Source organism: Mya arenaria, chromosome 12 (genome assembly GCF_026914265.1).
Source record: "Mya arenaria isolate MELC-2E11 chromosome 12, ASM2691426v1".
Taxonomy (NCBI): Eukaryota; Metazoa; Mollusca; class Bivalvia; order Myida; family Myidae; genus Mya; species Mya arenaria.
The window spans coordinates 53,512,556-53,526,653 of record NC_069133.1 but is presented as its reverse complement, the minus strand read 5'-3'; the positions used below and the strand labels follow the sequence as shown (position 1 = coordinate 53,526,653).

Below are 14,098 nucleotides of genomic sequence, written 5' to 3'. Positions count from 1 at the left end.
AATATGATGACAGATGAACTAGCGATGTTTACATTCCTAAATTAAGTAGGGACTATTGTTAACGCCTATCAATTTATTTTCTTTGGATTTGGAAATAGTTCAGATTCAAAAATCACCACCTATATTTTAGAAATAACTGGGTTTTTTAGCAGGCTAGTATATAACAATCAAGACACATTTATACAAAGTAAAACTTCTAAACCAAAAATATCGTGAGCTGTTAATCGACATTAATTATTCATTTATCTCGACAAATATGAATTTTTGTATAAGTAAGTCAATTTACAACATAAACTGTTTGTATTTTCAAGATAATAAGTTTATTGATTTCACAGGATAACAATTAGGTATAGAGCATTAACTAGTGTCTTGTTTGGTTATTCAAATATGCTTGACAATTTTATCGTAATCGTTTAAGTTCGTTTATTTCCAAACGCATTATTATTATAAGTTAAAAACAATTTGAAATTCAATATACATTGCAAATATCTCTTCTAATTTTCAGAGTATATTCTAACGGCGATAATTGTGTCTGGTGTCGCGCTTGGTGCTATTTCGCATCCAAGACCTGTTGCTGTGGAGAACCCCTGTAATCTGGTTCTGGCAGAAGATCCTATAGATACCTCCGACTTCATTAGCAGACTTACTGACATACAGACAAGATCCGAAGGTATCGAGCTTGACGCCCAGCGCATTAAGACACAGGTATATATACTGGTGTACCTTACTTTTTTGTTGGCTTGATTCAATAAGATGTGTAGCATAAGAGGCCAATTCGAATACAGTTCAACCCCGTTGGCTTGAACTCCTAGGGACCGGCGAAAATACCTCGAGCCTCCGAAAATTCCAACCAAGCGGGAATTCTTACCTTCAGTATAATGAAATGAGATCTTAACATCCAGTTCGAGCCAATAAGGAATTCGAGCCAAACGAGTTCGACTCAACAGGGTTCGACTGTATATGTTTCCGAGATACACAAACACACGTGCTAAGGAAACTTTATTTATATATTGAACCGAGACAAGAATCATCTAATTTAAAATAAATCATTGGAGATGAGAATATTGATCAATGTTCAGACGGACTCATTAAAAGATCATTTGTATTCATACTACACAGCAATGAGGATATCAAACTGAAGGGAATACGGTTAACATTAAGTATCTATATCCGACTGCGGTACGTGACTGCACGGTCACAGTACTGACTTCAAGTTTGTTTTTCGCTTAAATAGGGAAATACTTATATGCATTTGCTTGTCAAGCTTCATGTATATGCAATTAAGTGCATCATAAAAGGTTCAATTGTTTACTTACAGCTCAAAGGTTCAGGAAAAGTGCGTTCATTTACTGCAAAGGTTTTGGATAGATACAATTTCATGGAAACTGTATCGCAAGATAAAATATCACCAGCTTTAAATAGCGTGAGTATATCCGTTTTAAATCAACTCGGGATTATCACTGTAGTTTTCTTCTTATTATTTTTTAAGTGATCTGTCAATTTAACACCACTTGTTAAGAGTCAAACCCATAAATATTGAGCAATCGGTCAGCCAATCCATCCTGTAATTTCGGAAATCACCGGTATTGTCCAACCAACTCTAGAAACTGATTAAACAATAACTTAGTAGTCAACAGCAGATTTTCAATTCTTAAATATTTACCAATATCACTATCGACACTCGAACTCAAAACTGGCATTTCTGCTTAATGTGTTCGGTAAGATGTAAGGCCTTCATGAAAGCTTTACCTTGGCTTTTACTACACTCATGTCAGTCCAATTAAAGGATACTACCTAACCCGCGACGGATAACTATTAAAACATGATTTAATATCATTTCCAATTTAATGCATTAAATCAAAATGTGGTCAACCAATAAATATTGTGGGTTTTTATCTTTCTTTGCCGATTCCTTAATAGTTCCGAATGTATAGCATTTAGATAGCAAACACAATTAATATGTATATTAAAGTGACACTCTTATTAAAAATCAATACATACACATGTATAACAAACATAAATTATGACTCATAAACCTTAAACTACTTACTAATTAATGCGTTTATTGGAATTATTTACTACCGATAAAAATATTGAAACTGTGATAGCAGAAAGCGCAAAAAATATTAAATGATTGGTGAATGCTTAAATATTGACTGTGGTCTACTATAGTCTCATAAGTAGAAAAACTGTGTTTTATGCTCGTTTCTTTTAAATTAAACTCGATAATCCTTCATAAGAACCATTGCTTTTGACATGTATTCATCCTTTTTGCAATATTCAAAATCTCTATTATCAATTGTGGAAAATCATTTATGGGTGTAAGAGTGCATCTTTAAAAAATTAAGGTGCATTGATGCGGTGGAATGTTCTTACAGACGTTATGCGTTACTTGTGTATTCTATTTTTACAAAATTTGTAAGATTAATGTTTCTATTCGTCTATTTTGTTTAACAGCAGGTTGAGGCTCTACAATCCCACTATGATTTCCTTTTCGAATATATCGTCCATATCCAGGACATTAAGGGCGCCGACAGTCTGAGCACCAACATCGACGTCGCCAATGCTGAACTGCTAAACGCCCTTGACAGTCTTGAGAACAAGATTGAACGCACAGCCTGCAGCGTCGTACTCGCACTAAGAGCCAAAGGAAGTGATATGCTCGAATACGAGCCGACGCTGTTAAACGGATATACATCGTCACCCTTTTCCGCCATTTACAACGCTTACATTCTGGCAAACGACGGTGTCAAACTGGGCGCCTACCTCAAAGAAATGTATGGAGAACTTTCAAAAGCAAACTAGGTTTAGTTTGGCTGGGAAATTTCAATGGTGGGGTTAAAAGAGGTTATTTTACATCACGTTTTTTACATTTATTACATGACATTATATTTATTTATGAATTTCAATGAAACTCAATCTTTATTTATAGTATTAAAATGAACGCTCGGTATGCCGGTTTTATTGCCAAGATTGCACATGTTTGATCCTTTATTTATTTATCTATTGCCAGTGTCTTTCAATGCTCCAAACATGCATAATTTACATTTGTATTTACATGATACTGAATGGTGTTTATTTATTTATACTCTATTTTTATAAAATCTCATAAATATGTTTTATTATTTAAGGTGAAACAGTTTTGTCGAAGCTTGTGAAAAAATAATTTGCCAGCATTTGATTTATCAAGATCAGTCGCAAACAGTTGTTATTTTTTTCGTTCGTTGTTTACATTAGGTTAAATGTTGATTGTGAACATATTTATTTGTGTATGAGTGTATTTATTTGTGTACTTGTTGTTGTACAAACGACTTTTAAACACTTGTGATATCTTATACTATCAAATATTTAATCTTTGTCAGGTTAATGTTGTTATAAAGTTTTACATTTATTTATATTAACTATGTTTTATTTCTTTTGCTCAAATAACATTTTTACTACTTTTATTTAATAAATTTTACACATTTTGGTGTGACCTTTATCAATATAGCCCACATTGAATTTGAATCAAACGATGGCATTGTCGTTAATATTCGACCATCAATACCTGTGCTATGAACAAGACCAGATTATTGCCTTAACATATTCCTTCACATGTTCAAGGACACTTCAGTTTGCATGATTGCGGAAAACAGATCTTGTCAAAGCACTTTTACAAGATGTTACTATTAAAGAAAAAACAAATTGAAAGCATACCAGGTAAATAGTATGTCGTAAACATGAAGCAGATTTAGTATGTGTAAAAACACTACTAAAATGAGGGAAATGGTCCAGTGGTAAGGTTTCCACCTTTCATTAAAGATGTCCTGGGATCGACACGTTCTCTTTACTTCACATATTGACAAGAAAGGACTGGATGGTGATTCCTTCTATCTTTTCTATGTATTAGTATTCAACTTTAATATAAATAAGTATAAACGAGCACGCACCGTGTTTATTATGCACAATCGTTATCTTGTATTGGTATGAAACTGCCGAAACAGACAGAGAAAACAACTTTACTCGCTCAGGTTGATTTCTACACTAATACCACCATCGACGGCAACCACGGTACTGTCTTCCGTTACTATTCATACACACAGTGGAACAATTGACTGACAAAATCTCGTTTTAATGAATATGCATAAGGCAGGAGATACAACTCTTCTTCCAATGATTTCGCATGTTACACTAAAATATTGTTCAATAACTTAACAGTGTCAGTAGCATTCATGACCGTGTGGTCTTGACTGTTGTCAAACATTATTGTACTCAGAAGGCGGACCCGGTTCAACACCGGCAATCGCAAGAATATTTTTCAGCCGTAAAGCATCTGGAACTTTGCGGAACCAGTGAAACTGCTGACTGCCTTGGAGCAGACAATGTTTATGTATAACGTAGCCGGAACTCATAACTAGGTAAGCTGATACCAATATAATAAGTTAATTGTAAAGACAGTAGTAGGCTGAAACACTCACGAGTTCGTTTTCCGGGTTGACACCGGTATTGCTGTGTGTTTTTAAACCCAATGATAATTGCTCTGGATTCATACCCATGATTTTGGGTGAGAAGGAAACTACATCAAACAACTAAAATAAATAGAAAACGTCAAGAATATATCAACGAATGGGATTATTTGTATTTCATCACGACGCTATACGACGGTTGTACAGAGACACTAAGCAAATTAAGGACATAGAGCTTCAGCAATGTATGATTAAACATTGGCTGCACCGAATCGTAAGATATTAATGTAAAGTTTGCAAGTCTTAGAAAAAGACAAGACCATTCAATACGTTGTTCAATAAATATGTAACGCTTATCTTGCTCTTGATAACAATATACCATGACATTTATAAAGTATTTGACTGTGTAAATAGCTCGTCCGTAAATTTATTTCATTGAATCGAACAGCATTATTTTTAATACAAATTGGCGTGTTTGTCTGCAACAAATACAATTAATTGTCTTTTATATAATTTCAGGGCGTATTAAAAACGTTTTGTTTACTTTCCAATAAATATATCAGACTTCAATGCTACTAACAGTTTTGATACTATAATTGTCCAATTCATAGTTATATGATAATGGAAGAATATATCTGGGGTATACGTAGATGTTTATCAAGTACATTTTGCATTTAAACTTTTTATTCTAATTGGCTCTTTAAAATGCCATTACGCTAAACAAAAGCTGAAAATCTGGCCTCAGAAGGCACAAGTATCTGTTTTGCTTTTGCAATACTTGCAAACGCAGGGCTCTTTGAAACTTGGGGAAAACCTTCTTCACCGCTGCTATGCTCAATTTGAAGAAGGTGTAATTTAAATGTTTCAAACGTTTTTTGTTGCAGATAGGGTCAATTTCTTTGATTTGAGTTGAATTGAAATTTAGAATTTCCTGGTTCATTTTATTGCTGATTTTACGTCCATTGTTTTCATTGGTACGTCATTTGCAAAAATTATCTGAAAGGAATCGTAAAATATATTATGTTTGAAAACTAGTCTGTGCAACATACCTCATTGTTGCTCTCGCTTTATGCCTTATATGCCCACTAACAAACTTGTTTCCATTTTTTATTCGTATTCATTTCAATCTTGAATGTCATGTATACGCTAATATAACTTAATGATGAGTGTTATTGATGGATTAATTTTATCTTTGCTTATGATCAAATAATAAAGATTATTGATACATGATGGGACAAGTATGGGGTTATTGCATTGCTAACTAGTTTAAGCCCCCAGTAGACTCGAGTTCGAGTTCGAGTTTATTCTTGTTTCTCTGGCCGTTCCAAGGCGAAATAATAGGATTACAATGCTAAAAATTAAATAACAAAGTTCATTGAGAGATGAGCGCTATGAATGAAATATTCCTTTCATGGTTTATCATTTATTGATCAAATGCACATTCAAAAACCGAATAGATTTTCATTTGGTTGCGTATTAACAATTCTCAGAAAGTGACAATTAGGGTCTTGTGCCAGAGATAATCAACACCGATTTGTCATAAAACAGCCCAAACAGCACTCGCTCACTCTTCGAGGTCAGATATTTATGGCAATATGAAAATATCCTATCTATCTATCTATCTATCTTCTTCTAGAGCTTAGAACTTAACAAATGAATTGATGTCATAACCGGGGTATGCATGAAGTTGAATTTGTCAAAGTGTGTGCGAACGCGTAATTTAAAAAGCCCAACTGCGTTCATATCCCTAATAATGACATCAATCCCGCTATGTATTACGTATATTTACACCAATTGATCATCATTTCATTCAGAAGGTGTTAACAAAATGCTTCATTTCATTTTTAAAAAGATTAAAGTGTTTTTTCTCACCCATTCTGTAAATAGAACGACCCGACCGTAACCGGAAACAGTTATATAAATTAAGTCACAATAACGCGGGAAAAAAATCAATCACTACGGATCACTTTTAAAGGTAAAACTGAAACACTATTGACAAGAATACATTTAAAATGTCATAAGTTTAACCTTCTAACATGTTGATTCAATTTACAGGTATGTTTTTATTCGATGATTCGCGATCCGAACATATCCGAAGATATTGCGTTCATCTGAAAATTTCCCAGCAGCCGAAAGGCAGTTTATATAAGGAAAGGAAGTTGAGGTGTAAATGTGTATTGGTAATCTTGATTTTTCTAAAATTGCCATCTGCAGTGTTCAATTTCGTCTCTACTAAACGTTACTGTTAAAATAAAAAATAGAATATTGCATATTGCATTGCTTCATTTAAATGACAGTGTTGATATTTCTCTGAAAGTCATCCTAATCTGTTACTTAAACTGAACACACATATTTCCCTTTTTGTATAAATTTAAATGAAAATAATATCAGGGTGTGAAACACGACTTTAATGTGTTCTTATATATGTATGTACAGCATGAAGGTGAGTTTATATGCGAAATACCACTGAAAACATGAACTTGTAGACTGCTGATACCCGCATAGACCACTTTCCACATGGATATCATTGACATGGGAACGTGACGTCAGTTTGGAATTGAGTTCAAAGTTGAACCATGCAGGGTCGCGTGATCAAAATGGACCAGTCAACATTAGTATTGTGAAATAAAACTCTAAGATATGTTTGATAAAAAACAACCTTTATGACCAAAAAAATTGTATGTAGACTATGAGTTTTTATAGCTTGGACCCGATTAATCTTATAAGCTCAGAAAAAAGTTTCAGAGGATATTTTACATATTATAATCTGATTTTTGATAAATGTGTAAACTTGAAAATGTAATGACATTCATTACATAATTATAACAGTATGATTTATATATGATTTATATAATGTATGAACTGTACGTAACCCAACTCTGGAACTATCATGGCCGTACCATTGTCCTACTACCTCCCTTTTCTTCAATTAATATAATTTAGCTTTAAATTGAAATAATTTATGAAAATACCAGTGTAAGTAAGATTATTTAGTTTACAAAAATATTCAAACGGATTACTTCGTAGTTAAATTATGAAAATTATTAGTATATAAAGCAATATAGTAATCTTAGCATTAAGAAAGTCATGTGATATGCAAGTTTCGTAGTGACATTGTGGCACTAAATGTAGACTTTGCTTTCGGTTTTATGGATGTTTGTTATAACGATAAATGCATTTTTTGATTAAAGATATAAAAAATGTCAAAACGTTTAAGAGAAGTCATCTGGATATACATACATTTTGATCAGTTTACATTGCTTAAATGTACTGGGACTGTAACATAAAGGATATTTGTGGTTAAATTTAGATAAATACGAGTAGTTGAATACTACTATTGTTTCTATCCTAAAGTAGTTGAAACATTTTGAAGTTCTAATATGATTTGAAAATACATCTCTTTTTTTCTAATTAATTGAAAAAAAATAAAAAAAAAATTTTTGAAGGTTTTGTAGTATGGGCTCTGCTGTACTTCTAACCTTCCTCTTAATACAATACAGTTTGATTATTCTGACCATTCTATTCTTGCTAATTGTCGAGTTTACAGTCATGTGAACTTTATTTTTAATATCATAATTACTCATTTTTGATAATAAATACCATTTAACTTGTTATAATTACTTTTCTCACAAACATCTTTGTAATTTCCTAACTTAAGTCATTTCTTTACATTAGGTATGTCACTGGTCATATGATATTCTAACTTAATGATATCTGAAAAACTTTATTTTCATTAAATTTATGAATAAATGCACATAATTTTATGTTCAAAAACTTGTAGTTTTTTTCTTATTTTGACAATGAATATTTTAGGAAATCGACTTAAATTAAGAAATGACTTTATATGTTTTATAAATACCAGCTTTATCATAATACATCTTATAAACTGTAAAACTATAGAATTTCCCTTATTAACCCAAAGCTTGTGTCACACTTGACTCATAAGCATAAACATTAAGTTCATAAATGTAAGTATTACAGCACCTGGGATTTTAATGCCCAAAAGGGTGGCATATAGTTATCTGATTGTCTGTCCGTCCATCCGTCCGTCCGTCCCCACGGTTTCCGATCAGTATCTGAAGAACGCTTAGGCCCAGGGTCTGAAGGCATGTTGGTTATGACCAGCAGATAAAGCCATTAGATTTTGAGGCCAGTTGGTCAAAGGTCAATGTCGTGGTGACCTTAAGATTATCTTCAGCTGAAAATCGAATTGCAATTAATATATGAAGGACACTATGGCCCAAGGACCTCAAACTCTGTACGTAGGCAGGTTGGACATAACCAGCAGATGAACCCTATTGCTTAAGATGTCTGTGGGTAAAGGTCAAGATCGATGTGACCGTAAGCTGAAAAAAGCGCAGTTTCCTATCAATAATTGAAAACGCTTAGGCCTAGAGACCTCGAACTTGGTAGAGGTCCCTTAAACATGACCAGCACCCTAACCTAATTTTGACGTCAGTTGGTCAACAGTCAAGGGCATGGTGACCTTCAGTTAAAGGTCCAAATTCGTTCAATAACTGAAGAATGCTTGTATCCAGGTACCTCAAGCTTGGTATTCTGGTGCACTGCGTCTGCTTTCTTTTAGTCATGTTTCAAAATCATTTTCGGCGTCTTTGAACGACTTGTACAATGTACTTTCATGGATTACATAGTGCACAAAAGAGAGACCACACATGCACACGTAAACATGTTTCGCGACCTCTCTAAAATGTGACTTTAAACACAAACCACTGCCTTATGAATGAAATAGTTTAAAACCTTAAAACCTTTAATGTAAAGCTGACTCGTAAGAGGCGAAATGTATCCGGTTTCAACACGCGTATGCATGTGATAGTTTACTAGTCTACATGTAGCGAAACTGACTCTTGAAAAGATCAATTTATCCTGTTTCAGAACGCAAAAATTATCAATGGCATACCTAGCATAAAAAAATACCCCACAGGTAGGTTATTATAGTAAAACTAGTCTTTCCCTTTTACTTGAATTTCCCGACGCAAGAGTGAAAAGTAAAACTCAGTTTCAAAGTTTTTTATGTAAAAGTGTACCTTACAAGGGCGAATCCGGGATTCGACGTAAGAGGGGGCGTTACTTAGGGGAGTTCCCTTTTCTACTTGCGCCCCACCCTGAGAAACGAAATTTATTTGGTTTATTAAAGTGTTGGCAGAGAGGTTTGAGGGGTCCTCCCCAAGAAAATTTTATCAAATAAATTCTAGTCCAAAATTGTGCATTTTGGGCGTATTTTATTTCTTTTCATCTTCTATATTGAAATAAAAAGTGAACTTGGACGATTTTAGGGTGGGGGTGGCTTTTAGTAGGCTTATACCTTCTTTAATTGAGGTTTTCTTGCCAGCGAAGGTTTGTTAATCATAATGACAAATCTAGATTGTATTACCTAAACTAGTAAACAAAGACTAACGACTTGATGTCAGATCCTTGTATCCAATCAGTGCAATTTCCATTTATTTCAAATTAGCTGGTATTGAATTTTCCTCATTAAGTACGTACTCGCATGACTTGTAAATGTCATTTTCTTAATTTAGCCCATACGAATGAGCGTTAACTGAATAACATATATCGCCATTATGCAAGAAAATTAAACGAATAATTGATTTGCATGAATGAAGAATACATCTTTTTAAACCAAATAGTAAAAAATAGAAAAAATAAAATAAATAAATACTATAATTGTTAGTATAATAACTACTTGATTGTAAAGATGAATGGACGCGATATAATACTTGTAGTGTGACGAATATGATTGACAGATGACTAGCCGATGTTTACATCCTAAATTAAGTAGGGACTATTGTTAACGCCTATAACAATTTATTTTCTTTCGACAAGTATAACCCGCTATCCCTATTTTTGGATTTGGATTTGGAAATAGTTCAGATTCAAAAATCACCACCTATATTTTAAAAGTAACTGGGTTTTTTAGCAGGCTTATATATAACAATCAAGACACATTTATACAAAGTAAAACTTCTAAACCAAAAATATCGTGAGCTGTTAATCGACATTAATTATTCATTTATCTAAACAAATATGAACTTTTGTATAAGTAAGTCAATTTACAACATAAACTGTTTGTATTTTCAAGATAATACGTTTATTGATTTCACAGGATAACAATTAGGTATAGAGCATTAACTAGTGTATTATTTGGTTATTCAAATATGCTTGACAATTTTATCGTTATCGTTTAAGTTCGTTTATTTCCAAACGCATTATTATTATAAGTTAAAAACAATTTGAAATACAATATACATTGCAAATATCTCTTCTAATTTTCAGAGTATATTCTAACGGCGATAGTTGTGTCTGGTGTCGCGCTTGGTGCTATTTCGCATCCAAGACCTGTTGCTGTGGAGAACCCCTGTAATCTGGTTCTGGCAGAAGATCCTATAGATACCTCCGACTTCATTAGCAGACTTACTGACATACAGACAAGATCCGAAGGTATCGAGCTTGACGCCCAGCGCATTAAGACACAGGTATATATACTGGTGTACCTTACTTTTTTGTTGGCTTGATTCAATAAGATGTGTAGCATAAGAGGCTAATTCGAATACAGTTCAACCCCGTTGGCTTGAACTCCTAGGGACCGGCGAAAATACCTCGAGCCTCCGAAAATTCCAACCAAGCGGGAATTCTTACCTTCAGTATAATGAAATGAGATCTTAACATCCAGTTCGAGCCAACAAGGAATTCGAGCCAAACGAGTTCGACTCAACAGGGTTCGACTGTATATGTTTCCGAGATGCACAAACACACGTGCTAAGAAAACTTTATTTATATATTGAACCGAGACAAGTATCATCTAATTTAAAATAAATCATTGGAGATGAGAATATTGTTCAATGTTCAGACGGACTCATTGAAAAGATCATTTGTATTCATACTACACTGCAATGATGATATCAAACTGAAGGGAATACGGTTAACATTAAGTATCTATATCCGACTGCGGTACGTGACTGCACGGTCACAGTACTGACTTCAAGTTTGTTTTTCGCTTAAATAGGGAAATACTTATATGCATTTGCTTGTCAAGCTTCATGTATATGCAATTAAGTGCATCATAAAAGGTTCAATTGTTTACTTACAGCTCAAAGGTTCAGGAAAAGTGCGTTCATTTACTTCAAAGGTTTTGGATAGATACAATTTCATGGAAACTGTATCGCAAGATAAAATATCACCAGCTTTAAATAGCGTGAGTATATCCGTTTTAAATCAACTCGGGATTATCACTGTAGTTTTCTTCTTATTATTTTTTAAGTGAACTGTCAATTTAACACCACTTGTTAAGAGTCAAACCCATAAATATTGAGCAATCGGTCAGCCAATCCATCCTGTAATTTCGGAAATCACCGGTATTGTCCAACCAACTCTAGAAACTGATTAAACAATAACTTAGTAGTCAACAGCAGATTTTCAATTCTTAAATATTTACCAATATTCACTATCGACACTCGAACTCAAAACTGGCATTTCTGCTTAATGTGTTCGGTAAGATGTAAGGCCTTCATGAAAGCTTTACCTTGGCTTTTACTACACTCATGTCTGTCCAATTAAAGAATACTACCTAACCCGCGACGGATAACTATTAAAACATGATTTAATATCATTTCCAATTTAATGCATTAAATCAAAATGTGGTCAACCAATAAATATTGTGGGTTTTTATCTTTCTTTGCCGTTTCCTTAATAGTTCCGAATGTATAGCATATAGATAGCAAACACAATTAATATGTATATTAAAGTGACACTCTTATTAAAAATCAATACATACACATGTATAACAAACATAAATTATGACTCATAAACCTTAAACTACTTACTAATTAATGCGTTTATTGGAATTATTTACTACCGATAAAAATATTGTAACTGTGATAGCAGAAAGCGCAAAAAATATTAAATGATTGGTGAATGCTTAAATATTGACTGTGGTCTACTATAGTCTCATAAGTAGAAAAACTGTGTTTTATGCTCATTTCTTTTAAATTAAACTCGATAATCCTTCATAAGAACCATTGCTTTTGACATGTATTCATCCTTTTTGCAATATTAAAAACATTTATTATAAATTGTGGAAAATCATTTATGGGTGTAAGAGTGCATCTTTAAAACATTAAGGCGCATTGATGCGGTGGAATGTTCTTACAGACGTTATGCGTTACTTGTGTATTCTATTTTTACAAAATCTGTAAGATTAATGTTTCTATTCGTCTATTTTGTTTAACAGCAGGTTGAGGCTCTACAATCCCACTATGATTTCCTTTTCGAATATATCGTCCATATCCAGGACATTAAGGGTGCCGACAGTCTGAGCACCAACATCGACGTCGCCAATGCTGAACTGCTAAGCGCCTTTGACAGTCTTGAGAACAAGCTTCAACGCACAGCCTGCAGCGTCGTACTCGCACTAAGAGCCAAAGGAAGTGATATGCTCGAATACGAGCCGACGCTGTTAGACGGATATACATCGTCACCCTTTTCTGCCATTTACAACGCTTACATTCTGGCAAACGACGGTGTCAAACTGGGTGCCTACCTCAAAGAAATGTATGGAGAACTTTCAAAAGCAAACTAAGTTTAGTTTGGCTGGGAAATTTCAATGGTGGGGTTAAAAGAGGTTATTTTACATCACGTTTTTTACATTTATTACATGACATTATATTTATTTATGAATTTCAATGAAACTCAATCTTTATTTATAGTATTAAAATGAACGCTCGGTATGCCGGTTTTATTGCCAAGATTGCACATGTTTTATCCTTTATTTATTTATCTATTTATTGCCAGTGTCTTTCAATGCTCCAAACATGCATAATTTACATTTGTATTTACATGATACTGAATGGTATTTATTTATTTATACTCTATTTTTATAAAATCTCATAAATATGTTTTATTATTTAAGGTGAAACAGTTTTGTCGAAGCTTGCGAAAAAATAATTTGCCAGCATTTGATTTATCAAGATCAGTCGCAAACAGTTGTTATTTTTATCCTTTGTTGTTTACATTAGGTTAAATGTTGATTGTGAACATATTTATTTGTGTATGAGTGTATTTATTTGTGTGCTTGTTGTTGTACAAACGACTTTTAAACACTTGTGATATCTTATACTATCAAATACTTAATCCTTGTCAGGTTAATGTTGTTTTAAAGTTTAACATTTATTTATATTAACTATGTTTTATTTCTTTTGCTCAAATAACATTTTTACTACTTTTATTTAATAAATTTTACACATTTTGGTGTGACCTTTATCAATAAAGCCCATATTGAATTTGAATCAAACGATGGCATTGCCGTTAATATTCGACCATCAATACCTGTGCTATGAACAAGACCAGATAATTGCCTTAACATCTTCCTTCACATGTTCAAGGACACTTCAGTTTGCATGATTGCGGAAAACAGATCTTGTCAAAGCACTTTTACAAGATGTTACTATTAAAGAAAAAACAAATTGAAAGCATACCAGGTAAAGTAGTATGTCGTAAACATGAAGCAGATTTAGTATCTGTAAAAACACTACTAAAATGAGGGAAATGGTCCAGTGGTAAGGTTTCCACCTTTCATTAAAGATGTCCTGGGATCGACACGTTCTCTTTACCTCACATAATTGACAAGAAAGGACTGG

General features: G+C 33.4%; 2 protein-coding genes across 2 annotated transcripts; both read left to right on the top strand.

Annotated features, from left to right (window-relative positions):
• Positions 1 to 202: 202 nt before the first annotated feature.
• On the top strand, positions 203 to 2,939 carry LOC128211242 (uncharacterized). Its single transcript, XM_052915795.1, has 4 exons — positions 203 to 272; positions 506 to 705; positions 1,319 to 1,423; positions 2,458 to 2,939. The coding sequence occupies exons 1-4, from the start codon at positions 257 to 259 to the stop codon at positions 2,803 to 2,805; spliced, it is 669 nt and encodes a 222-aa protein (XP_052771755.1). The 5' UTR covers positions 203 to 256; the 3' UTR covers positions 2,806 to 2,939.
• A 7,509-nt stretch (positions 2,940 to 10,448) lies between these two features.
• Positions 10,449 to 13,263, top strand: LOC128211243 (uncharacterized). The gene is made up of 4 exons (XM_052915796.1): positions 10,449 to 10,506; positions 10,740 to 10,939; positions 11,554 to 11,658; positions 12,694 to 13,263. Exons 1-4 carry the CDS (start codon positions 10,491 to 10,493, stop codon positions 13,039 to 13,041), a joined length of 669 nt encoding a protein of 222 aa, XP_052771756.1. The 5' UTR covers positions 10,449 to 10,490; the 3' UTR covers positions 13,042 to 13,263.
• The last annotated feature ends 835 nt before the right edge of the window (positions 13,264 to 14,098 follow it).